The sequence below is a fragment of the Urocitellus parryii genome, unplaced genomic scaffold, assembly GCF_045843805.1.
Source record: "Urocitellus parryii isolate mUroPar1 unplaced genomic scaffold, mUroPar1.hap1 Scaffold_227, whole genome shotgun sequence".
NCBI lineage: Eukaryota > Metazoa > Chordata > Mammalia > Rodentia > Sciuridae > Urocitellus > Urocitellus parryii.
The window spans coordinates 94,452-121,377 of NW_027552365.1; the positions used below are offsets into that span (position 1 = coordinate 94,452).

The 26,926-nt window shown below is 36.8% G+C and overlaps 1 protein-coding gene across 1 annotated transcript; it reads left to right on the plus strand.

Annotated features, from left to right (window-relative positions):
- Positions 1-2,534: 2,534 nt before the first annotated feature.
- LOC144251803 (rho GTPase-activating protein 24-like) lies at positions 2,535-26,926 on the plus strand. Its single transcript, XM_077794522.1, has 3 exons — positions 2,535-2,538; positions 5,459-5,581; positions 26,652-26,926. Exons 1-3 carry the CDS (start codon positions 2,535-2,537, stop codon positions 26,924-26,926), a joined length of 402 nt encoding a protein of 133 aa, XP_077650648.1.

The following is a 26,926-nucleotide window of genomic DNA, read 5'->3' on the forward strand; positions in this document are numbered from 1 at the left end:
TAAGGAACAATCTTAAACTATAATGGTTAATGATAATTGAATTCCAGCTCACCTTGGCTTTTCGTTTTTCAGAGTCTTCATGACCTTAGAGATTCTATCATCTGTTCCTTTTAAATAATTCTTTTTTTCTCTGATGATAGATAATGATGGTAGAACCATAATTACACACAGTGGGTCCACCTTTTGGTGAATGGAAAGCCCATAAACACAATCAAGGGATAAAAGAGTGAAGAAAGGTTTTTTTCTTATTTGCAGCAAATAAGGTGAACTTTGGACAGACATAATTTTCCAAATCTCTTGAGCAAAGAAAGTATTATAGTTTGGATTTATAATTTGAATGGACTATTGGGAGGTAGTGAAAAATATGAGGTGGACCTAGTAGAATGTAGTGGTTCCACAGGGTGTGCCCTTGAGAACTGTCTCTTGTCCTTCTGTCTTTCCTTCCTTTCCTCCCCTCCTTCCTTTTTCTGTATCTGTCTATGTATCTCTCTCTCTCTCTCTCTCTCTTTCCTATTTGCCATGAACTGAGCTTCTTCCCTCTCCCCCCAAGGTCCTCTGCCATGATGTTCTTCCTCACCTAAGACCCAAGGCAATGGAGACTGCCCTCAAGACTAAAACCTCTGAAACAATGAGCCAAAATGAACTTTTCCTTCTCCAAGTTGTTTGTGTCAGGTTATTTGGTCACAGTATTGAAAAACTGACTAACAGAAAGCAAGGGGCTTTTACTGGGGATAATCATACATGTACACACAGGAAGCACTCATCATCTCATGGGGAGAAGGTACCTTCCTGACTATGCTCAGTTGGAAGCCACATTTCTTCATACATCACATATTTAGAAAAAAGGGCATAATGGGAACACCTCTGGGTAGAGAATTTAGTATTATAACAAGTTTAGTGCAGGTTACTTAAAAAAGAGAGTTTGGGATGACTCCAGTGATTTTGGCTGGTTCATTCTAAGTGTCCCTGAAAAGCCTTCTATGAAACAAATGAACAAGCAAAAAACAACATGGAAGGCACATTAACTGTTATTTAAAGCATAGGTCATCCTCCCAAATATAACCTACCTAGTGGTTAGTGGGACATCTAGAATAACACATGGATAAAATAATGCAAGGTTGAACATCTGGAAGGTTCACAAATGTAGAAAGGGGGAACAAAAAGAGAATTCTCAATCCTAGCATGAACAGGTAACCATTATGAAAATTATTATGTATTTCAAGTAAGTATCCTATTTTCTTTTTACCTATATGAAAATTGAGATGTCATATAAAATTTTTATATTTACTTTTGTGTAATAAAAACTCATATTAATAAGCTTCAAAATTCTGTCAGTGGCTGTATCATAAGGAATATTATCAATATTCCTATAAGCTGCTATCATATATATCTTGGAATACTACTTCCAAGTGGTAGAAATTCTTTGCAAATTTGTTCAAATCTTTTTAAATTATTATTTTGTAATTACTAAAGGATTTTTTCATATATTTATTGGATATTTGAGCTTTTCTTTTGAATAATGCATTCTTTTACTGTTTTCTGTACCTTTTAATTTTAGAATAAAAGCCTCTTTTCTATTAAATTCAATAGTTTTTTTAATGTTAAGTATCCATTTTATTTCTGAGAATCTATTGTATTTCTAGAAACAAAAAATGCATGTCAAACACAAACATACAGAAAATTTCAGTGAAATGTACAAATGCTTTTTATTAAATATAAACAAGTAAAATGGAATGATTGGATTTAGTTTACTTAAAATCACAAATTCTTGAAGTGTTAACAATAGCACTAAAGCATTTCTACCAATATTAGTTACCATCCAAAAGGTAATGTAATGTATCCTTTAAAATGTATGTAAGACACCATCATGTAAAATGATTTAAATTATGGTAATTTATATACTGCATAGATTAAAACTGCATAGATATGTATGGCAAAGCAAAACTGAAGAATGCAGAATGTGTGCTGGCTTATATAACATGCTATAATCCATACCCACCTATTTTATCTGTGGATACTATATGGATTGAAGATGACTAAAACTCCAATTATGGAGCTCAATGCTGTTTTTTTTTTTTAATTTCAACTCTTGAAATATTTTTAATTCTAAGATAGCTAAATAGAACATTGAGTCCCATAGAGAGCCAACTTGACCTACATGGTTCAAAGTTCTGAGTTTACTCATTTATCAAATCATATATTTGATAAGTTGTTTTTGGAGCCCTTTTTAATTACAAGGCACAGTATTAGGCTTTGGAACATAGGTATTATGCAACAGATGTCATCTTCAGTTAGAAATCACCTATTTTTAGTACAGACCATCTGGCTTATATCTGTCCAGTAGTTCCACTTTATTCCTGGTGGGCATGTTATGTTAGGTACAGTAAGAGATTAACAGCAAAAAAAGAAAATTTATAACCATATATTGTGTTAACAGTTGTTTAAAATGTATAAATTGTTCTCTTCTGGAATTTTCCTTTTAATATTTTAAGACCTCATTTAAAAACCTCAGAAAAACCTCAGAAAGTGAAAGTATGGGTATGGGGGGACTACTGTATAAATCTATATAATAGTTTTGATTACATTGTTAGTTATGAATCTGTATTTCCACCATGACTTGTAGAAAAATCTCTTTTTCTTGTAATACACTGAGGAATCAAGATTTATATCCATGGGTGAAATTCACAGATGGAATTTTATATCTGTGATTGGCAGTCTAAATGAGATTCAGGGTCAGACACACAACACCGTTGGCAGAGATAAAGAATCAAATGAAAAGTTGGGGAATAATGGCCAGTTGTGCTTATCATTCTCTTCTCCTCTGCTTTCAGGCAGAAATGCCAGCTCTAGAGGCTGTCACTCATTCTCATTACTAGAGCTGTTTCTGCCTGGGCTGGGAGTGACACAGCAGGATATTGCTGTCTGAATTGCTAAGCATCCTCCAGGCAAAGACAATAATTAAAATATTCTGATTTCAAAATGGTAGTTGTTTTTGCTCAGAACTGTGGTGTAAGTGAATAAGAATACAGAATAGATTCTTAGTTCTTACTGTGCCATGCCAAATGAAGCATCTTTTTATGTCGCCATTTAGTTATTTCTGCCACTTACATGTCAGACAGCCATGCATATGCATATTAATATGTAGTCTATTTACATACATGGAAGTATATAATTCTAATGTGTATGTTATGTGTATATGTATCAAAGAATGATTTTTTAAAAAAAATTTCTTGTTGTTATTGACTGATTATTTCCAAACATTTATTAAATATAATAGCTCTGAGGTAATTTTTAATGTAATGTGTCTCTTTTGCATTGGAAAAATGGGAGAAAAACAAAAAAAAAGATGCAATTAATATTTATAGAATTTCTATTTTAGACTTACATGGTGTTAGTATTTCTGCATACTTTATTCTGTTCAATTCTCACAAAAACTGACTATGTAGGGATTATTACTTCTAAAGTATTTTTAAGACATTTGAGTTTTCAGAAGTTATGTAATTCCCCAGAGGTCAAACATCTAGTATAAGATAGAACTGCAGATGCTGGGTTTGCTGATTCCTGTCTATGGTTTTTCAGATTCAAGTTGCTTAAAATAATGATTGAGATATAAGAAGATCATTGTTTCCCTAATAGTGAGATTTTCTCTCTGATGTGAGAAGGCTAGTCTTGTGTATTTAAGAGATTTGTCAACATTAAGAAACCGATTTACTGTGGTTCCTTTTGGAATCTTTCCCTGTTCCCATCTATTTGTATTAAAATGTAAAATGTCAACTCTAGTGCACAACTAGTTGGCTGCAAGTTACTGAATTTCCTTGACTTTATACCTCTTTTACAATTTATATTAGTGCTAAAATAGCAGTACTTCTCAACCGAGGGAAACAAGTGGACATATCCCTACAGAATTCAGGTCACATACTCTTGCTATATACATTTTGCCTTCAGAGTTATTCGGGAATTAGGTTAAGTGTGAAAGGGTAGGGAACAGGGGTGTCTACTGTCAATTTGTGCCTGCAAGCCCCTCCCTCAATGGTATTCAAATCCACTTACAAACAAACACTATCTTAACCAAACAAAATACTTGAATATGAATTAATCCAACCCAAGGCTGCAAGTTTAAAACTCTTAGTTTTAAACTTGAAAATTAAATGTCAATAGCTATTTGAGCATCTGAGAAATCAATATGATATTAACATTATCAGATTTTAGCTAGTTACTATTCCATTTCTTTAATCATTCTATTTGTGGAACAACACTATTTTCAGAGAGTGAAGCAGTGCCATCACTGTATTTGTTTTCAGCAACAATCCTTTCATATAAAACAAGGTTATAAGGACAATCATGCCTCAAGACCACTTTCAAGATCAGAAGTGATTGTCCCTGTTTTATAAAGGAGAAGTCTAGGTTACCATTCAATACACAATAAGAGATTTCTAAGAAATTAAATTCCAAGCTTTGGTAGTCTAGCACTTCAAAGTTGATATTTTGGGGGTTTTAAATACATGAATTATTTGGAGGAAAATAAGAGAAACCAAGGACATGTACAGGGAGGCACAACCGGGGGGTTCCAAAATCTCACTCTCAAGTATGAGTGCCATCAGAGTGTTGAATTGGCCTTCGTTGCTGGCCAGCCATGTGTCTTCTTTCTCTTCATTATTTCTTTGCCCTCCTGAATGTGTGACCTGGAGGAATGAGATTTCTCATATAGAAGGGAGGCATGCGGAGCCTGGCACGGGTGGTGCATGCCTGTAATCCCAAGTGATTGGGAGGCTGAGGCAGGAGGATTGTGAATTCAAAGCCAGCTTTAGCAAAGCGAGGCACTAAGCAACTCAGTGAGACCCTGTCTCTAAATAAAATACAAAATAGGGTTGAGAATGTGGCTCAGTGGTTGAGTGCCCCTTAGCTCAAACCTGGTACTCCCCCCACCCCACTTCACCCCTGCAAAAAGAAAGGAGGTGTCGGGGGAGGAGCTCTGGATCCAGTGTTGTTGAGTCTCTCATACTCAACCATGACGTCCTAATGGCCTGGCCATGTGTTCAGTGAATCCTGCAGTGTGCAGCCCCTGCTGCAAACGAAAATCCAAGCTCTGGGGACCACTATTCCATCTTCTCCCTCTTTCATTATGTTTCTACAGTTCCTCCCTATTCAGCAGCTGTGTGAATAGATTGGATTATGAGTTAATTCAGGCCTATGGGTTGTTGCTAGGACAAAAAAACCCAGGCTTTGTTTAGGAAATGACATTTGTTCTCTAGCTTTCTCCTGGAAACATTAGAGCCTTTCCTTTTTAAGCAGTTTTCTTCCCTCGTTTGGAAACTATGGTAAATATTTTCAAGTCACTGGGTAGGACCTAGTGCTGACTGTATTAGGCACAGTCTGTGTTTCAGGGACTCCCTAGGAGGCTAATGATGAGGAATCTTTGGATGAATCTTTAACTGAATGTGCTCATGTGTTTTTACAGGAGGTGATCGGGATCGGATGACAGCAAATCATGAGAGCTACCTCCTCATGGCGAGCACCCAGAATGATATGGAAGACTGGGTGAAGTCCATCCGCCGAGTCATATGGGGACCTTTTGGAGGAGGTGAGCATATTTTAAAGTCATAGAAAATCAGAAAGTTAGACCCGACTCATTCTTTCCTTTCCTCTGGCTAATGTTACAATCAGCTCCTAAATTCAAATGGGTGAATGTTAAAATCAGTAGTGAATTATTTAACCTGATTGTCAGACACATATATATTAACTCTTACAGTTTTAATTCAGGTCCCATATCATTAATAACCAACTTCTTCCCTGAATACATTGAATTTTAAAAATGAATGAAGAAGCTTTTTCTTTTCTTGGTTTCGAATTTTTCCATTTTACTAATGGTAAACAGTAGGGCTGGGAATGTGGCTCAGGCGGTAGCGCACTCACCTGGCATGCGTGCAGCCGGGTTCGATCCTCAGCACCAAATACCAACAAAGAAGTTGTGTCCGTCGAGAACTAAAAAATAAATATTAAAAATTCTCTCTCTCTCTCTCTCCTCTCTCACTCTCTTTAAAAAAAAAACTAATGGTAAACAGTAATAGGAAACATATGATAAATGTACATTAGTTAAGAACATCTAGCTATCAAGCAAAATTTGACTTATATCTTTGGAAAAAAATCCCAATTCCCAGATGCTCAATAGCATCAAAACAGAATGCCAAATCTTTTGATGAAAATCTGATGAGTGTTGGAGTTTCAAAAAAAAATTCTTTGAATTATATAGATATGTGTAGATTTATAGTAAGTTTGTTTAAAAAAAAATCTTAATACACTGTTGAGAATGCATCATATAAAGAATAAGCTAAAAGTTACTATGAATAGAACAAAATAGAGGAAGAAAAGATAAAAGATATGATTTTGATCTAGTGAGAAATATAAACTAGAATGATATAAACCAAAATTATTGAAATAAAAATTTCAATAAATGGAACCAAAAAATGATACAAAAATATCTACAATGACATGTATTTTCAAGAATGTAAAGCCTAATTCTTTTGTTAATATTGTTAAAAATAGTTTCAAATGAAACTAATTTTTAAATTGCTTTCACATTTAAGAAAGCAATTATAATTCCCATATTTATTTTATAGTCTCTTGTGTACTGATAGCACCTGAATTCACAAAGTGAATTTTCTCCCTACACATGTAGCTGATGCTTCTTAAGCTGAGTCAGCATTTTATTTTAGAATAATTTTTAAACCTCAGTTGAAGAAGTTGAAATGTTGGTTGAGTTAAAATAGCAAGTATTGGGCTATGGTTGTAGCTCAGTGGTAGAGTGCATTCTTAGTATATGATAGGTCATGGATTTGATTCCAGCTCCACCAAGAAAGCAAACAAAACAGGGAGATTAAAACAGAAAGATTCACTGAAGACATTAATTGAAGACTAGATTAATGATACGATTCCTAAATTTGTCTACTTTTTAGTAGTGTCTTCTGTTAGGAAAGTGGAAGTTTCCTAAGCAGAGTGATCATTCATTCCAGCTTGCCTGGTAACAGTCTGGTTTACAGCTACCAGACCAGGCTAATTATGCACAGTGTTAGCTTTCACTGGCTCAGTGTCCTAACTTGTATGACGATTTATGTAGCCACCCCATTCATAACCTAAAATGGCAAGTGACCATGTCAAACACTGGAAAAGACTCACAGGCTGAGCCCCCAGCCCAATGTTGTAGCAGAGGATTCCTCATGGCATAAGTAAGAGACATGAACACAACTGGTATAAATTTGCTAGCACCTCCAGGGTTAGAAATTTCTGGGGGCCGTGAGGATGTATCTTTTTAAAGTTCCTATTATTTTTAAAGAACCTCTTGTCCCCTCTGTCATCAGATTTCTGGGGCTCTTAAGTTCAGGAGGAACCTTAATATCTGTTGAAGGAACATTTTTATTGAGGAATTATTCCCATCAAGTATATTATTTTCAAGAGAAATGAATGAGATCCTGTTAGCTTCTCCAAAATCAGTGGCCATAGGTGGTACCATCAGCCCAGAATTCTCAGAAATAATCCCAGTAAGACTGAGGTGAGAGCTATCTATGAATCTTTTTTTTTTTTAAGAGAGAGTGAGAGAGGAGAGAGAGAGAGAGAGAGAGAGAGAGAGAGAGAGAGAGAGAGAGAATTTTTAATATTTATTTTTTAGTTCTCGGCGGACACAACATCTTTGTTGGTATGTGGTGCTGAGGATCGAACCCGGGCCGCACGCATGCCAGGCGAGCGCGCTACCGCTTGAGCCACATCCCCAGCCCAATGAATCTTTAATTCTTTGTACCTGGAAGTGATATTCTAGTAGTCAATGAATTTATATATTTTATCCTATGGAATAATGTACTTCAGGGGTTTTACAAATAGATTTGGGTTTATTTTTAAGAGATGTATTTTTGTACAGAGCACTCATAATAGAAACAATACTCCAAAGAATAAATCTTCCCTGGCTATCTTTATTTAACTGAAGAGTGTTAGGAGATTGCAAGGCAAGCTTTTAAGGTACTCATTTAATTTGCAAGAAATCTTTTGTGATTCCTCTGAGTATAGGATTTTTAAAAAATTAATACATGATTCAACACCAACAGAATTTCAACTCTGATATATTGCAAACTAACACCCATTGTCTTAGTTTTAAATGTTCATATTAATATTAATTAGTTCTGTGCTCAATTAATTAAAATTTAAAGATATAAGTTTGAGTTTTAAACAAAAAATGTATGTGACTAAAAATTTTATCTTATATGAGATTCTACTTAATGTTTCATGAAACATGTTAGAATATTTTGAAACCAGTGTTTTTATTTCTTTTCTTCTGTCCCACATTTTGTGGGTCACACTATGAGTAACAGAACCAGGAAGAAAACCCATGTCTTCCTCTGCTTTAAAGCACACTAGTGTGATCTATTTTGTGTGTCCCACAATTGCAGGTCCGTGGCTTAGGGGTAGTATATTCTTCAGTATATGAAAAATGAAAGTTTTTAAAAGTAGGGTCATTAATAAGTAAGAGACATGAACACATATTTGAGTCTTTCAAATATGCATGAATTGACAACATCAAGAAAATAGAAAAAAATAAAAGGGAGAAAGCATCCACATGTTCGTGCATGGAAGAATGGATAAACAAAATGTGTTACAGACATGTTCCGCAAAGTAGATACTGGAGTCAATGATGGGCCACATATACGATGGCGGTCCTATAAGAGGATATCAACTTAGTGACATCACAGCCATCTTAGTTTAAGTCCACTCTATGATGGTTGCCTGACAAAATTGCCTAGCAACACATTTCTCAGTACATATGTCCACTGTGAAGCAATGCATGACTGCACATTTAGAGAATGGATTATTACTCATCACAAAAGAAGTGAATCACAAGTACATGCTACAACAAGAATGAGTCTTGAAAACATTATGCTAAGTTAAAGAAGTCAGTCACAAATGACCATTGATTATATGATTTCTTTCATGTGAAAGTATAAAATGGAAAATAGAGTCATGGTTGCTTAGGGATCAGATGGAAAGCTAGGTTGGAGGGGAGTGATAGTCAAAATATATTCGGTTACTTGTTGAAAAGGTGAAAATGTTCTAGAATTGACTGTGGTGATGGTTGCACATATTCTGTGAAAATACTAAAAACTCTATTGAATCGCATATTTTAAATGATTTTGTGGTATGTGAACCGTATCTCAACAAAACTGTTAAAAAGTATCTGAATTGCCTTACTTGCCTTTCAAAAGAGAACATATTTTGCTCCCTGTCTTAATTAGAGACTCAGACTTTTTTGTCCTAAATAAAGATTTCTTGGCTTCCACTCTCCTTCCTGCCTCTCAAACTATGGTGGTCATTGTTCTGCTGGCATCCATAAAGACATATGGAAGAAAAGGTGACACATCACCCTTGAGTACATTGTAAATGTTTCTGTTATAGCACTGGCATTTCACTGTGGCAGTTTCATAATTTGTGTCTTTGAAAAATTAAAGTTTTTTATGAGGTGCTTAGGCTTCTCTTTGTCTAGTTTGCATATGCATGCAAAATATTCTCTGACATAACAGTAATGAACATCTGATTAAAATATAGGAAACACATGTTGAAGGGCACCAAGGTTGTTTTCATAGGTTGGCTATTGTGGACTGAGCTGCTATAAACATTGATATGGCTGTGTCACTGTAATATGCTGATTTTAAGTCCTTTGGGTATAAACCAAGGAGTGGAATAGCTGGGTTAAATGGTGGTTCCATTCCAAGCTGTCTGAGGAATCTCCGTTTCTAGAGTGGTTGTACCAATTTGCAGTCCCACCAGCAATGTATGAGTGTATCTTTTCCCTCACATCATTGTCAACATTTATTGTTATTTGTATTCTTGATAATTGCCATCCTGACCGAAGTGAGATGAAATCTCAGTGTAATTTCCTGAGGACCTTGCCTAGCACTTCACTCTTGTAGAAATGTAAAACTGTGTAGTAAAAATCACAAAATACAGGATTTTATGATAGGCCTTACCTTTTTAAAATTTTTTTATATTACATCAGAATGCATTACAATTCATATTACACATATGGAGCACATTTCTTCATATTCTCTGGTTCTATACAAAGTATATTCATACCATTCGTGTCTTCATACATGTACTTAGGAAAATGATGTCCATCTCATTCCACCATCTTTTTTACACCCCTTACCCTCTCCATTCCCCTCCCTCCCCTTTGCCCTATCTAGAGTTTCTCTAATCTTCACATGGTCTCCCTCACAACCTCAGTATGAATCAGCCTCCTTATATCAGAGAAAACATTCCGCATTTGTTTTGGGGGGGATTGGCTAACTCACTTAGCATTATATTCTCCAACTCCATTCATTTACCTGCAAATGCCATGATTTTATTCTTTTAATGCTGAGTAATGTTCCATTACTTATATATATGTATATGTAATGGAACATTACTCATTACTTTGCTGTGTGTGTGTGTGTGTGTGTGTGTATATATATACACACACACGTCAAAGTTTCCCTATCCATTCATCTACTGATGGACATCTAGGTCGGTTCCACAGTTTAGCTATTGTGAATTGTGCTTCAATAAACATTGATGTGGCTGTTGTCCCTGTAGTACGAGGTTTTTAAGTTCTTTGGGTATAGACCGAGGAGTTGGATAACTGGGTCAAATGATGGTTCCATTCCAAGTTTTCCAAAGAATCTCCATACTGCTTTCCATATTGCCTGCACCATTTTGCAGTCCCACTAGCAATGTATGAGTGTGCCTTTTCCCCCACATCCTTGCCAACACTTAATGTTGTTTGTATTCTTAATAGCTGCCTTTCTGACTAGATTGAGATGAAATTCTACTTTTGATTTGCATTTCTCTAATAGCTAGAGATGTAGAACATTTCTTCATGTATTTGTTGATTGATTATATATCATCTTCTGAGAGTATCTGTTCGTTCCTTGGCCCATTTATTAATTGGGTTATTTGTTATTTTGGTGCTTAGCTTTTTGAGTTCTTTATATACCCAAGAGATTAGTGCTGTATCTGATGTGCAAGTGGAAAATATTTGCTTCCAAGCTGTAGGCTCTCTATTCACCTCACTGATTATTTCTTTTGCTGAGAAGAAGATTTTTACTTTGAATCCATCCCATTTATTAATTCTTGATTTTAATTCTTGCACTACAGGAGTCTCATTAAGGAAGTAGGGGCCTAATCTGATATGATGGAGATTGGAGCCTACTTTTTCTTCTATTAGATGCAGGGTCATTGTTTTAACCTAGGTCTTTGATCCACTTTGAATTGAATTTTGGACATGGTAAGAGAAATTGTGCTTAATTTCATTTTGCTGCATGTGTATTTCCAGTTTTCCCTCCACCCTTTGTTGAAGAGGCTGTTTTCTCCAATATATGTTTTTGGCGCCTTTGTCTGATATAAGATAACTGTAATTATGTGGGTTAGTCTCTGTGTCCTCTATTCTATGCCATTGGTCTACCAACCAATTTTGGTGCCAAAACCATGCTGTTTTTGTTACTATTGCTCTGTAATGTAATTTAAGGTCTGGTATAGTGATGCCACCTGCTTTACTCTTCTTGCTAAGGATTGCTTTAGCTATTCTGGGTCTCTTATTTTTCCATATGAATTTCATGACTGCTTTTTCTATTTCTATGAGGAATGTCATTGGAATTTTGATTGGAATTGCCTTACATCTGTAGAGTGCTTTTGGTAGTATGGTCATTTTGATAATATTAATTCTGATAGGTCTTTTTTTTCTTCAAGTATAACAAATTTATAATAAGCATTCAGATGTGGGAGGAGAATTAATGGAAATGTGGAAAGTAGACATTTCCTCTTAATTCCTTAGCCTAATAACTGAATCTAGATACCTCAACTTTGTGCTATCTGCTGAAAACCACTATAAACAGTTGTTTCCCTGTTAACAATGCTAAGAAGCCTGTGGGGTCTGCTCAAAAGTAAATCTAAATATTAGGATGTCGAAACATTTATTTAGCTTTGGAAACATTGATTAGTATTTTTTGTTGTTGTTTTTGCTGTTATTATTGTTGTTGTTTGCTATTTGTTCATTTGTAAACTGGGTTTCTTTCCAATTGTTTTTGTGGCAGTGTTCTTGGATGTGCTTAGCCCAAGATCAGAGGAGTGTGAAAATCCACTAATTGCTCATTAAAGCTTAATGTTTAGACATACTTTAGCTACTCACAAAATTAGTTTTTTCTTCTGTATATTTCTGTCTCAGTATGTAAAGAATTGAGTTAAAGTTCTGGCTATAAAGTAAAATTATTCTTTTAATATTCTCTTAATAACTTCCATGATGCATAATCAGTGTATGTGGAGGCAGGGCTTAGTTCAGTGGCAGTGTGGACTTGCTCAGACACAGGCCAGCTGTGTGATCTTAGAAATCTGGTTTTACTTCTCTTGCCTTTAGTTTCCAATCAAATTTTAGTTTAGTAATTCCAATCAAAATTTAGTTTAGTGACATAAGAATACTGGAAAAAAATCGTATTACCATTCCAGTTCCAAAATCTTGTGGTGACAAGTGTTCTCTTCACACCAGTGCACAGGTGCCTGGGTTTTCCTTTGGGTTCAGATACTCTCAGGTGAACACTGCATCTGCTTCAGTGGTACCAAGTTACACTTATTGGACCTGCTAAATGACAGTCTCACCCACCTGGGTTGCAAGTAAGAGCAGTGATGTGATTAATGAGAGTTACTTGTTAGCACCCCTCAGTTTTGAGAAGCTCTGATTGAATGCCCAGGCAGGAGAAAAGAGGCCTTGGGGGTCATTTGGGGTTAAAGCACCAACATTCCAAATCTGCTTATGGAACAGCCAGGTGGATGAATGATTAACCCAACAAGTCAATTATTCAGTGAGTAGGACTGAAAGGATTGGTGAATGTGGGGGTTGGGTAGAGAGGCTGTATGCAGGAACATGGGGGAAGGTTGAAATTTGAATTGATTTTCAAACCATAACCAGAGAAATTTATATTTGTGTATTAGTATGCACACATACATAAGTTGACTTGTTTTGTGGTTATACCTACAGACTCTTAGCTAGTGGATTTAATTTTATTTTATAGACACTGATATACATAGACATGTATGTAATATGTGTGTTTTAAGGATATCCACCTTACATTAGCACTCACACTTGCAAATTGATTTAACCATACAATATCTGAGAAGATGTCAATCTTGTGCAGGAAAAAAATAAATACATGTAGAACAGAGGGATCGAAAGGTTTACCCCTAGGGAGAGTTTGGTGCTCTGTGATTTCTGGAGGGTTGAACCAGCCAGCTGTAGAGCTGCTGCACAAGACAGGAGCCCAGCCAAGAGGTCAATGCAAAGTCAAAACAGGAGGAAAGGGGTGCGATTCGATTTGCATTGCAGTGTGGCAGCTTCCCTCCTCCCCTCATGTTGTGACTGCACCTGCTACATGTGACCAGCGGGCACTGAAGGCAGCAGCAGCCACAGCTGTGACGAGGCAGCCGCAGCCCTGCCAGTGCCCGCCCAGCTCTCATTGAGAAAAGGGGAGACGGAGCTGGAGGAGGGGGAGGAGAAGCTCCCTGCAAAGCCTCCGCCTCCCTGCACAGCCAGGAGCCTCCTGGAATGGGCACTGGACTGTTCTGACATGGTGATTCCTTGGGGAGCTGGAAGACAGAAGGGAAAAGGGAGCAGCCTGCAGAGAGCATCAGAGGATGAGGGGTGCTATAAAAGGAACAGGGGAGTTCTGTGCGAGGGATATTTCATGCACTGAAATGCTTTTTGGAGAAGGTACCATGATTTTCCTCCCTCTGTGCTCAGATGAAAGGAGCCAACAAGGACTGTCCTGAAGTATTCCTGAGGGGCCTTTTTTGTCATTGTTCCTCTTTCCCCTTGCACAGGGCTATTTGCTGACCTTTCCAGAGGAATCTCAGTCCAGCTGAGAAGATAGTTCTTAATAAAACAAAACAAAACACAACACTCCCTGCTGTTTGGATGGGGGTATACTTTGCTGCAGTTATTTGCCTGTGACATTTTGGAATGTCTGCAGATATTGGAAAAAAAAAAAAAAACTATCTTTAAAACTCCTTGGATTAGGCAAAAGAAAAGGAAGGGGTTTTTTGTTTTGTTTTGTTTGTTGTTGTTTTTTGCCAAAAAGGAGTAAGGGCAAGTTGGTAACTTATTCTTAACCCAGGACCTGGATGATCAAAACCTTGGAGTTCTAGGAATCAGCACTTCAAACCTAACAAACATGAGAAGGAGTGGCTGTGAGTTTCCACACAGAGGCAGGTTTTAAAGAAGCCTGAACGGGTCTCAGAACTTGGGGCCTGTATGATGCCTGAAGACCGAAATTCTGGGGTGCGCCCCTCAGGTGCCTTAGCATCGACTCCGTTCATCCCTAAAGCCACATACAGAAGAATCAAACGGTGTTTTAGTTTTCGGAAAGGTAGGTAGATGATATGCTAATGTTCTTTTCATAAATAAACATATATTCTCTCATGCTGTAAATCCGTTTATGCTCAGATAAAATGGGATTTGTGAAAGCAAGAGCTTAGAACTGTATGCGAGTAACTTGGGTGTTTCCTATACTTATTTTTCAAGGCTCATATTGATCTGTTTATTACTGTCTGTGAGTGGGCAGGGTAGGTGTGGCTTAAAGAACGGTGGTCCTATAAGGATCACGTTGAATGACAGGGGACTAAACAAGCTGGACTCACTGTCCTGAAAGGAGGGGCCAGAGCTCTCCTGGGCCCTTCTCAGACCCAAATCAAGCAGCCATTCTGACCTCTTGAGACAGGTCCCTTGTAAATCCCTGTTCTGTGCCCCACAACTTTAGATTTGGTTCTAGCTGCCTGTGTTTGCCTCGTCTCCTCTGCTGAGATGATTTTGATAATCAGATTATCTGTGGTAACCCCTTTTCAGGGGGCTTCCAACTGTATCAATTAATATTGGCTAGAAATAAGAACCACCTTGCCTTTCCAAATGCCTCATAAGACGACGTTGGTAAAGTGCAAAGATACGAGCTGTCAAGAGCAGGGTGGGCCATCCTAACAACTAATGATCAATCAAAGAAACTGAGACATTTCAGAATTGACTGAGTTTGAGAGGGTTAAAAGGTGCAGCAAAAGTACAAGGAAATGTTTTAAGAAAAGGTTTTCATATAAAAATATTTTAAAACTTTCTTTTGCCTTAAAATGAGCTGTTTAAATAGAAACCAAGTAATTAGAATCTTAATGTGAAGCTTAGTGAACCAATAATTTAGTCAGGAGCTGAGTTGAATGACGTTCTCCCTTTTTTCTTTGATCTACCACCTTTTAGTTAATCTTCCTTACCTAGGAGCCAACAAGAAGATAAGGCAGCAAAATAAGAAAAGTCAAATATACAAAATATAGTAGAAACTTTTATTAATGAGACCCTGATACCTTCTGAACATTTCTCTTTAAGTAGTTAAGATCTGGCTATGACCATGTCATATGTTAGCAGCAAGGAATTCAGGAATCACATTTCTCTGACATCTACACAGAAAATTAAATGAGATACAAAGTTTTTATCTTATGTTTTATCGAGTTTGGGGAATTTCATGGATACTATCAGACTGTGTCATTGAAAGAGAATTTGACAATGACAGAGATTGAAAAGACTCAAGGACTAATTGCTTGAAGGACATTTCTCTTTTCATCTCTTTCCCATATATCTTAGCAGTAGCATGAGAAGTTTGGGAATTCTGAATTAACTTTGAAGGACAAAGTAAGGCATTTTTTACCTTTTTCACCTTCCCTCCTTCAGTGTACAGCAGGTCTGCAGGAATCCCTGTTCCCTTCTCCTCTTCCTATTTTCCTTAAATACCAGTGCCTGCATCCCCATGGGCTGGCACAGGGCAACAGGCACAGGAAAGAGCTGTCATCTATCATCTCCCAGGGGACTATTTTTAAAGTTTTTCCTTTCTCGGTAGTCTTAGTAGTTTGGGGAATGTTCGGCATTCGAGTCAGGGATTAAGAGGTGCTTCCTTTACCAATCTGTACTCTGCTTTCTGTCAGAACCAGAAAAAAAGAGACGATGCAGGGAGCCTTCAGCCTCTGTCTGGTGCCTTGGTTGCAGCTGTGACTGCAGTTCTGCAGTGGGGCTTGGGGAGGAAGGTGCCCATCTGCTGCTCTCCCTGTATGGCTGCCATGCGGTTTCTGTGCTGCACTCACATGTCATGGTGGCAGAGCATGAAACGCAGGCGGTTTACATTTCATCTTCATTGAAGGTTTGATGCTAAAAAGAATGAACTTCCCTCTTGTTCCTGGGTTCCCACACCATGTCATCCTTAAAAAGAGTGTGTCTTTTGTGTTATATTAAAACCTCTGGGTGCTCAAGTGTTCAGAGAAGTCGACCTGGGTTTCTGCACTCCTCTTGCATCTGCTTAAGTCGTTTCGAGCAAAGCAGGAAAGAGAGTGTGTGAAGCTAGGAAAAGTGCCCAGAGGGGAAAAATTTTGATGTAGCTGTTAGCTGTTTTTCCTGATATATATATATACATTTAGTCAAGAGGTGATTCCACATTTCTACTAGCTTTAGAAATGCCCTCAGAATGGGGGGTGGAGTTGGGTAAAGTTTCCAGAGCCCTCCCTGGTCACAGCAGAGCTGTCATGCTGTGCAAGCTGAAAAAATTCACTTCTCAGAGTGCCTTTCTCCCGAGACCTTTGCTGTCCTTTATTGCCCTTTTCATCTCTCTTTCTTTGTTCTGATACTAATTAAGGTCACTAAAAATGCTTTCTCGGTGGTTTTCAAACCCTAGTAGCCAAGAAACATCTATTAGGCAGGAAACTGGGGATTGTGGTAATTTGCATTTGTGTTCCGGGGAGAGAAAAATTGTGATGTGTTTTTTACCCCATTGGACATGAAACTCTAAATTTTTATTACCTCTTTAAGACTCATATCAGGAGAAAACTCTATGCTCTGGTTACCTGGGAACATATATAACACTGTGAGTCTTGGATACTTAGGTTCAACCATAATAGGCTAGAATGCTTGATTGTTATGATCCTGGAAAAACTAGAGTAAATTTCTAAACTGACTTTATCTTATTGTTTTCCCATGAGTTGCCCCTTTCTTGGAGATAAGTCATCAATTACCTGGGGGCTTTTCATTCACTATGGTCACCAAATGCTCACGCATCACTCCTTTATCCTTCCTTACATTCTATGAGCCCCATTTCTATTTCCTTTGCCTTAGTTCTCTCTGCCTTGATTGTTTCATGCGTGCAACTTTAACCTGAGCCGTGACTATTCAAGATAGCATTCATCCTCATGTCCAATCTACCACCAGTATTCTTGGCAAATTATTTCAATGCACACTCCATTTTATAAAGCATTGCTCAATTTGTAGTCCTAAAACATGTTGTCAAGCAACAATCCACAGCTCAAAAAGTTTTTATGAACCCCAAATGCCCAAAGGAGGAAATTCTATTTTGCCTAACAATCACTACCTGCTAACCCAATTCCAACTATTACCTGAAGTATGAATCCACTATTTCCCCAGACTGACCTACTGTTTTTCCCTACACACGTCTTGCACCACCTCTTTATCTGTTTTCTGTCCCCTCTGCTTTCTCCTCCTTTGTGCATCCAAATTTTACCCTTTGTTCAACATTTGCTTTCACTTCTTCCTCAAGACATTTCTGTTTATCAATAATGTTCCTTACTATCCAGCCCTTATATGTCATATAGGCTGCCTTTTTGCCATTGTATCCTTTTAGCACCTCACATGGCTATACACACACGAGTGCGCTCACGCGCGCGCACACACACACACACACACTTGTTTCTTTCCTCCCAAAGTGGAGTATAACAATAGGTCTATTCCATCAGGGATTCAAGATTGATAGCAAACACCTGATGTACAGTATTATTATCTATCTTTTCCTGCTAAGCCATAGGTACTAATGAATTAAAATAGAAGCTTCATAGTGGTGGTCGATAAGGCCAACATTCTCTTTAATATTTATTGTAGGCTGTTTGTGCTATAATTGTATTTATGGAAATTGATTTGTCCAACAAAATGCTACTATCCAAATTCATATAATTTTAAACCATGTAGTTAACAATTAGCTCATTTGTATATCAAAGTTTTGTTGAACTTCTACCAAATGATGCTGGGGCTAAGAAGATAAACAAAACAGGTTGCCACAAATCTATGAATTTATAGATTTGTTGAGGTTAAAGAAACATAAGCAAGTAATTACTTAGCTTGAGAAAAACACTACACCAAATTTTGTATGACATACTAGGTGTCCATGAACAAAAGACTGACCATAGGCTTATCTGGAAAGGTAGTGATTCACCTGAAGAACATGAAATTGGATTTTCTCCTATATGATCATGAAAGCATGCTCAGCATGCCTATGAGATCATGTCTGAATTGAACCAAGACATCGGGGTGGAACAAAGAAGATGTTAGAATTATATGTACCTAGACTCATAACCCAGATCTGCTTCTTTGGAGATGTGTGGCAGGTCACCTAGCAGCCTTGAATCTATTTTTCTGGTTGTAGAAGAGAGGCCCTTGGCTTGGTAGGTTAAATGTTGTCTCTAATTGCTCCACTAGCCTCAAACCTAGGCCACTAGGTCACTATGTTCATCTTATAACACTTTTCTTCATTTTTCCAGGTCTTTCCTTTTTTCCTTTTTTTCCCCCATTCCGCTTATGAAAAGAGTCAAAGTTTTACCAACCATTTCCCTGGTTATTATGACTCTTTCCTGCTTGGATTAAATCTTTTCTACTTACAGAAGTTTTTTTGGCCACATAGAAAACTGTTAACAGACTAAAGTGAGGTTTAACTGGTTTTATTTTTTTATTTTCTGTACTAAAAAGGATGTCTTATTTTGACTTGTGCATTTTCCAAGAGAGAATGTTCTTTAAAAATTCTTACAGTCATGGTGAAACCAATATTTATCCTGCTGGCAGAGCTGTGGTCAGTAGAAGGAAAAGCAAAGTGAATTCCTGGTATGGCCAACGTGTGATCTGTAGACAAGAAGGGACAAAAAAAAAAAGACATAATTATCAATAGCAGGGAATTTGAGCAACAACCAAGAAGTTTTTAATTTCTGGCTTTTCCTCAGTAAGCCCAGGACTCTTTTAGTTTTTGATTTTTACAGAAATTAACATCAGAACCAAAGAACTATTAAAGAGTTTCATGTTATAATAGAATTTTTCACTTATTTTCTAAAGTTGGGGAAATGAAAGTGTTTTGTTTTTATGCATTCATTATTCCACAAATATCTGCAGAGTACTTGTGCCTCATCCATCTTTATATTAATTCCAGGGATATGAACCAGAGGACTTCCCTATGGTAAATAGAGTACAGGATGATTATCCATAACATGAGAACACAAAATCTAATTCTACACCATGTAAACTTTGTTTAATGCACAAAATTACTGAAAAGATTGCATAACATTATTCTCAGGCTATGACTATAAAATGTAAATGGAATATGGGTGAATTTGGTGCTTAGACTTGGGTACCATTGACAAGATATCACATTTTATATATATATATATATATATATATATATATATATATATATATATATATATGTATGTATGTCTGCAAATCCTCTAAAATCTTCCAAAATCTGAAATCTAAAACACTTCTGGTTCCAAACATCTCAGATAAGGGATCCTCTACCTATATAAGCCCTGGAGTTCTTTAGACCTGGAGCAACCCCATTTCAGGCCTGTGTCTGTGGTACTTTGGGAAATTTACCAAAACTTCTCTGAAGTTCATATGGCAGACTTAGAGTATATAACTTTTTAATATTATTTATAATAATCATGATAAGTATATAAATAATAATTATTTTATTAAAATAACTGTAGAAGAGTAATCCCCATATTTTTATACCAGGGATTGAATTCATGGGCACTTAAATATTGAGCCACATCCCCATCCCTATTTTGTATTTCCACCTCACTTTTGCTGATGCTGGCTTTGAATTTGCAATCCTCCTACCTCAGCCTCCCGAGCTACTAGGATTACAGGCATGTGCCAATATGCCCAGCAAGTAATTCTCTTTTGAAGATTGAAGGACTAGTCCAGTACAGATGGGCATCTAAATAAATAATTACAAAACAATGTGTTAAGAAATCAAAGAATAAAAATGTGAAGCTGATCTGGGGATTGAGGGAATGTCAGTAAGGACTTGACACAGGAGATGTTGTAAGTTGGATGAGGTTTCCTCGTCTGATTCATGAAGGCAGGAGCTACCTACACCAACAGGACATTAAGACATGATCTGCTCTATTTAGAAAACAACAAATAGTTCAGTATAGTTTGAGAACCTGTTGTTTGTGAGGATACAGCAAAAATGAAAGTGGATATGGTACAGTACTTGGCATACAACAGGTGCTACCTAAACATTTCTTGATTTAATGGCCAAAATCAGATTATGGCAACTTTATTTCATGAAGAAAGAGTTTGGCTGCAAAGATAGGCCAGTGTGGCAGCATTTTTCTGGGTTGAGATATCTGTTCTTCAAAAACTCATATAAAAAATATCATCTAATCACTTAGGCGGCAGCCAGGAGTTCGTAGGTAACTGTTATGATTTAGATTTGGAGTCCCCCAAACTCACATGTTAGAAGGGATATGATTGGGTTATTGCCTTAAACTAATCAGTGGATTGATCCCTGATGGGAGGCAGGTGAGGTGTGGCTGGAGGAAGTGGTCCACTGGGGGCATGGCTCTTGGGTATATATTTTGTATCTAGAGAGTGGAGAGTTTCTCTTTCTCTCTCTCTCTCTCTCTCTCTCTCTCTCTCTCTCTCTCTCTCTCTCTCTCTCCCTGATTTCTGATCACCATGTGAGCTGCTTCCCTCTGCCACACTCTTCTGCCATGATGTTCTGTCTCACCTCGGACCCTGAAGAATGAAACTGAGAACTCTGAAGCCATAAGTTCTCAAATAAAGTTTTCCTCCCCTAAAATTGTTCTGATCAGATCTTTTGGTCACAGTGGTGAAAAAGCTGACTGACACAGTATGGTTATGTAAATGGCATGAAAGGAAGAAGAATTTAGGTTGACTCTCAAATGGCAATGCAATGATGTGTGTGGACAGTTGGTACCAATAACCAACATTGAGACTGCAGGAATTAGAAAATATTTTAAAGAAAAAATGACTTAGCTTGTTTTAAAACATTGATGTATGAGAATGTTTTAATTATGTCCTTTTTGAAATGTTTAATGTACATTTAGAAATCTAATGTTAGAAATTATAACAATAGCCCAAATTAAGATACAAATCTGGGAACAATTTATATGCTGTGAGATTCAATGACTTCAGGAGAGAAATTGTACAAGGTGAAGTGAAAATAAGGCTGGGGAGAGAATTTAGATAATCCTTAAACTAGGTAGAGCTTAACTAAGTAGAGCTTAACTAATCTCTTAGAAGTCCTTACTAATTTTTTGCAAGACCAATCCTACTGGTCTCATCATTAAGCAAGAGACTGGGATCTTCTAAGAATCAAGAACTATGTAAATAGGAAGTGTCAGGAATAAGAGTGAGATTGAGAGTTTTAGGGGAAGTGAGGCATAAAGTAATAAAAAACACAAACATGGTTGTCAGTGATATGGCCATTAGGAAGTTGTTGGTGATGGTCAGAAAATGCCACTTAGTCGAATGACAGAATCAGTCAAATAATAATAGATTACAAATGGATAGAAAATGGTGATATGGAGCCAGAGTTATGCTTAACTAGGAATCAAGGAGCAAAGAGTATTGTTATGTACCTACAGGGCATGGAGTGTCCAAGAACATTTGGCTTTGTATTTGTTTATTTATTTTTAGAAAGGATGGAATTTGGATATATTAACCTGATCACACTCTCTAACCTGACAGGCTGCCCCAAGCTATTGGGTGCATGAATCATATGTTAAGGAGAAGTCTCACAGATCCTGAAGGTGTTAGGAATTTGTCTCACACACTCCAGATGAAAGAGCTTCCCACAGGTATAATAAATTCACCTGTGTGATTTACTTTTTCAGTCCAGCAAAAAGTCACTTCCTGGCTGATGTTTTATGGCACCATGTGCTTTCAGGGGAAGTATGCATGACATACCTTTGTCACCCAGAAATTCCAGGGACAGTACTGTCAGGGAGTGTGAAACCTCACCAGGAAGATAGATGGGCATAATTTGATTGTTTGCATAACCAACACCACAGGGAATAACTTTGCTAATAATCTACTAATCAATGTGTCCTTTCCCCATGCTGCTAGTTAGGGATAGCATAGGACCTTTGGGCTTTTCTGTTCATTTTAAAATTTGAAATTGCACTGCTCCTTCAAAGAAAATTTTAAATAAAGTGTTTTTTAAAATCATTTTTCTCCATTAATAACTTTCCTTACAAAGGATATTCTTATGGAGGAGGTTGACCCATTCCTACCACTGCCAGCCAGACACTCTGGGCACATTCTATTTGCAAGGCCTCAGAATTGGGAGTACACACCTCTTAAAAGTCTTTACTAATTTTTTGTAAGACCAATCCTACAGAAGAAAGCTATAATTTTCCATGGGAATTTCTAAACATATGTGCAAAGTCTCTACATGTTTTACCTTTCCTATATACTGTTGCTAAATAGGCATCAGCTTTACATAAATAAATTGTTTCCTTGGGCAGCATGCTCACAGAAGTGCCACAGATTTTTCCTTCTCCATTTTTTTCTTCTGATCTTTCCCTCAATTCACCTTTTCTCAGCATAGTGAGGGAAGGGGCTGAGATCAGAAAGCCAGAAAGTGGCAGGATTCTTCCTCCATCACTGTCTTCAGCCATTACATAACTACAGTGTGATTCTGAAATCCCACCACCATGAGCAAATCTTGGCCCCTCCAGTTACTAGCTGTGTGTTTCCTAGTTCAAGCTCCTTGGCTATGAAATTATAGTAAGGGTCCTGTGAACTCATGGGATGCTGTGAACTTTACCTGAGAGAAATGCAGGTGAACTACTGGTGGCATTCATGGTATAACTAAGTAGAGCTTAACTATTCTCATTTTTAAAAGAATAATAAAGGTAACTATTTAACTCATTTAAAGAATTTACTAATATTATAAATTACTAGAAAGTGACAGTTATAATTGAAAAAAGAACTTCAAAATATACTAGATAGCTATAATAATCAATACAGAATGGTATTAGGATAAAACAGACACCAAAGATCAATAGAGAGCCCAAGAGTCATTCCTTACAGCTACAGCCAACTGATTTTCAATACTAAGAACTTGCATTGGAGAAAGGACAATATTTTAAATAAAGATGACTGGGAAAATTGGATATCCGTATGCAAAAGGATGAAACTAGACCCTATTTTTTATCAGCTACAAAAATGAAATTAAATTCATTTGAAGACTTAAATGTGAGGTCCAAAATTATCAAACTTCAAGAAGAAAACATGGGGAAAACATTTTAGGGCAGTGGAATAGGCAAGAATTTTTTTGGATAAGACCTCAAAAGCACAAGATCCACAATGCAAAATAGATAAATGGGATTACATCAAGCTAAAATGTTCCTGCACAGCAAAGGGAATTAGAGTGAAGAAACAGCCTATAGAATAGAAGAATATATTTGCAAATTTGCAATTTGACTATATATTTGAAAAGATATTAATATCTAGAATATATAAGGAACCCAGATAACTAAATAGAAAAAAAAACTCATTAAAAGTTTGGCAATAGACACAAATAGACATTCCTAAAGAGAAGACATACAAATTACCAACATGTATGTGATAAAATGCTCTACATCACTAGTCATCTGGAAAATGCAAATCAAAACCACAATGAGACACTACACTTCAGTAAGAATGGCTATCATCAAAAAGACAAAAGATAACAAGAGGACATGGAGAAAAGGGAAACCCTTGTACACTGGCAGTGGGAATGTAAATTAGTACAGCCATTATGGAAAACAATAAGTAGGTGCCTCAAAAAATAAAAAATCAAATTACCACCATTCCCTCTGTTGGTATTTATATACTCAGAGGAAATGAAATCAGTATGCTGAGGAGACATCTGTACTTCCATGTTTATTCCAGCATTGTAAACAATAGACAAGAAATGGAAATAAACTAAGCATCCATGGACCAATGAATGGATAAAGAAAATGTAGTAAATATATACCACAGAATACTTTTTAGCAATAAAAAGAATGAAATCCTTTCCTTGACAACATGGATGAAAGTTAAGATTGTTATGTTAAGTGAAATAAGCAGGACACAGATAAACAAGTACCCTGTGATCACACAAGTGGAATCTAAAGGAGTTGATCTCATGGAAGTTGAGAATAGAATGGTTTATACCAGAGGGATGAAGAGAGGTTAATCAATAGCTGCAATGTTATAGTTAGCTAGGAGCAAGAAGTTCTGGTGTGCTGTTGCACGGTAGGATGACTATAGTAACAGTAATGTGCAGTACATTTCAAAAATCTAAAATAAAGGACTTTCAATGTTTTCACTAAAAGTAAGTGATAAATGTTTAAGGAAATAGATACATTTAATCTTATTTAAGCCTTAACACAATGTGTACTTGCTTTGAGTCCTCACAAGGTACCCCACAGATATGTATAGTTTTTAACATATCAATTAAAGGTTGAATAAAAATATATGTATCCAAGTGATGATTCCAAACCCTGGAGAGAAAACATGCCCTAATTCCTGGTCCTCCTAAAGTTCTTGTTGATACCTCTTTATCTCATACTTGCCTTGCTTTTTGTAGTAGTTGTTGTTATTACCACCCAGAACCTGTTACCTTTCTTTTGATAACTACATCTTGATTTCTCTTCAAGTTATACTTTTCCCACTCTTAGCTCATTAAGAACAAAAAACAGGGCTGGGCGCAGTGCCACATGCCTGTAATCCCAATGGCTCTGGAGGCTGAGGAAGAAGGATCACAAGTTCAAAGCCAGCCTCAGCCTCTCAAAATAAAAAAATAAAATGGGCTGAGGATGTGGCTCAGTGGTTTAGCACCCCTGGGTTCAATCTTCAGTACTAAGGAAGGAAGGAAGGAAAGAAAGAAAGACAGGAAACGGGAGATATTGGCAATTCTGGCTTTCTATTCCCCAAGTAAAATAAGCTTCCTAAAGGTACCATGATACTTCTTGGCAGCACCATTCCTTAACATCACCTCACTGTAGGAGAAGTGGGAGAAGTTATTTATTTTCCTACCTTCTCAAGTAGAGATGCCAAAAGAAAATAGGAGTGAGGCTGTTGAGTTACTGAATAATGTTTGATATGCCATTATCAAGGAACTGCTTATTCTAAAGTCTACAGGTTAAGCTCATTAAAGCTTTTACCTTGTCTAATCTTTGCTTTCCTTAAAAAAAATGTCCTTTACAAAATCTGTTTTGTATGTGCTTGAGTAATATTAGGTCACTCAACCTTGCTTCCTAAAAGAAATATATATGACTTCCTCTAGTACTAGATTGATACTAGGTATAGAACCATTTTGTTTGTTGTTATTGTATTTATCTAGGCTAAGAACATTCCCTTTGGTGGCAAGTCTTTATTGCTTAGACTATGATGGTTTGGCATTCCTGAATCCATAAATAAATTATTTGATAGGTGGAGAGGCAAAGCATCTCTAGTTGTTATAAATCCTTAACCTAATGACTGTTAAATAATTTCCCAAACATTTTGGAGGATTCCAAATTTCAACACATAGCATTTATTGTTCTCCGCTTTTTATGAAACTTATTAGATCATTAAAACTATTTAATGATATTCATTTCATGGGGAAAAGTTGAAGTAACACATTTGCCCCCATCTCACCTTTTCTCACAAGTTGAACATCTTTGCAAAGTTACTGCCTACTATTAATATATTTTAGAAGCATTGTCTCTTTATTAATGGGATACCAAGGGTAGAATACTCAGGCTGTTCAGTCCCAGGGTCGTACACCAAGGAATGCCTTGTTTGTAGATATTTTAAAGTCAGCAATAAAACTAAAAATCTGCCTGCTCTTTATTACAGACAAGGTAAATGATAACATATCCTCTGCCAGAGCAAACCACCATGACTCCACCTCACCACTTTTAGTATTCACCACTTCATAACTTAATTATCACCTTCCAAATAAATTAATAGCTTAATGTTGTAAGGAGTAAACATTGTCTGGAATATTTTATATGGCAGAACATTCCGTTTTTCTTTTCCTAGTGTTATCACTTTAATTACAGTCATGGCATTACAACTTGATTAAAAACAAAAAGAGAAAAGAGAAATGAACAGTGTTTGAACTACAAATTCAAATTGAGCATACAGACAAAACTGTAACCAAAGCCAAATTTGACTATTCAAAAAATTTCTCCATTTAGCTTTTAAATCCCTTCCTCAAAGAAAAAGAAACCCTCAAATTCAAATTACGTATATTATAGTTCTTACTTCAAAGTGAATATCCTGAACTTAGTATTTCTATGATGGCTTTGAGCTACAGATGGAGTACAGCAGAAAGGAGCAGCATTAGGAAAAGCATTTCCATTTGAAGAATTAAACATGAATTTGGTTGTATAATAATGTGAAATACAAATGTCCAGTGCTCACTAGCATGCTACTCTTTGTTTTTCCTGGATATTGAATTTTAAAACGAAATAAAATATGAAGAGATAAATTACTCAAATTCACTGTGATTCCTTATTTTTTCTAGGTATTTTTGGACAGAAACTAGAAGACACTGTCCGCTACGAGAAGAGATATGGGAACCGTCTGGCTCCAATGCTGGTGGAGCAGTGTGTGGACTTTATCCGACAAAGGGGGCTGAAAGAAGAGGGTCTCTTTCGCCTGCCAGGCCAAGCTAATCTTGTCAAGGAGCTCCAGGATGCCTTCGATTGTGGAGAGAAGCCATCTTTTGACAGGTATGCATCAAGGTTGTACGAACCGACCTTTATTGAGAAATTAGGCTGCCCTGAAAGGATGCACTAA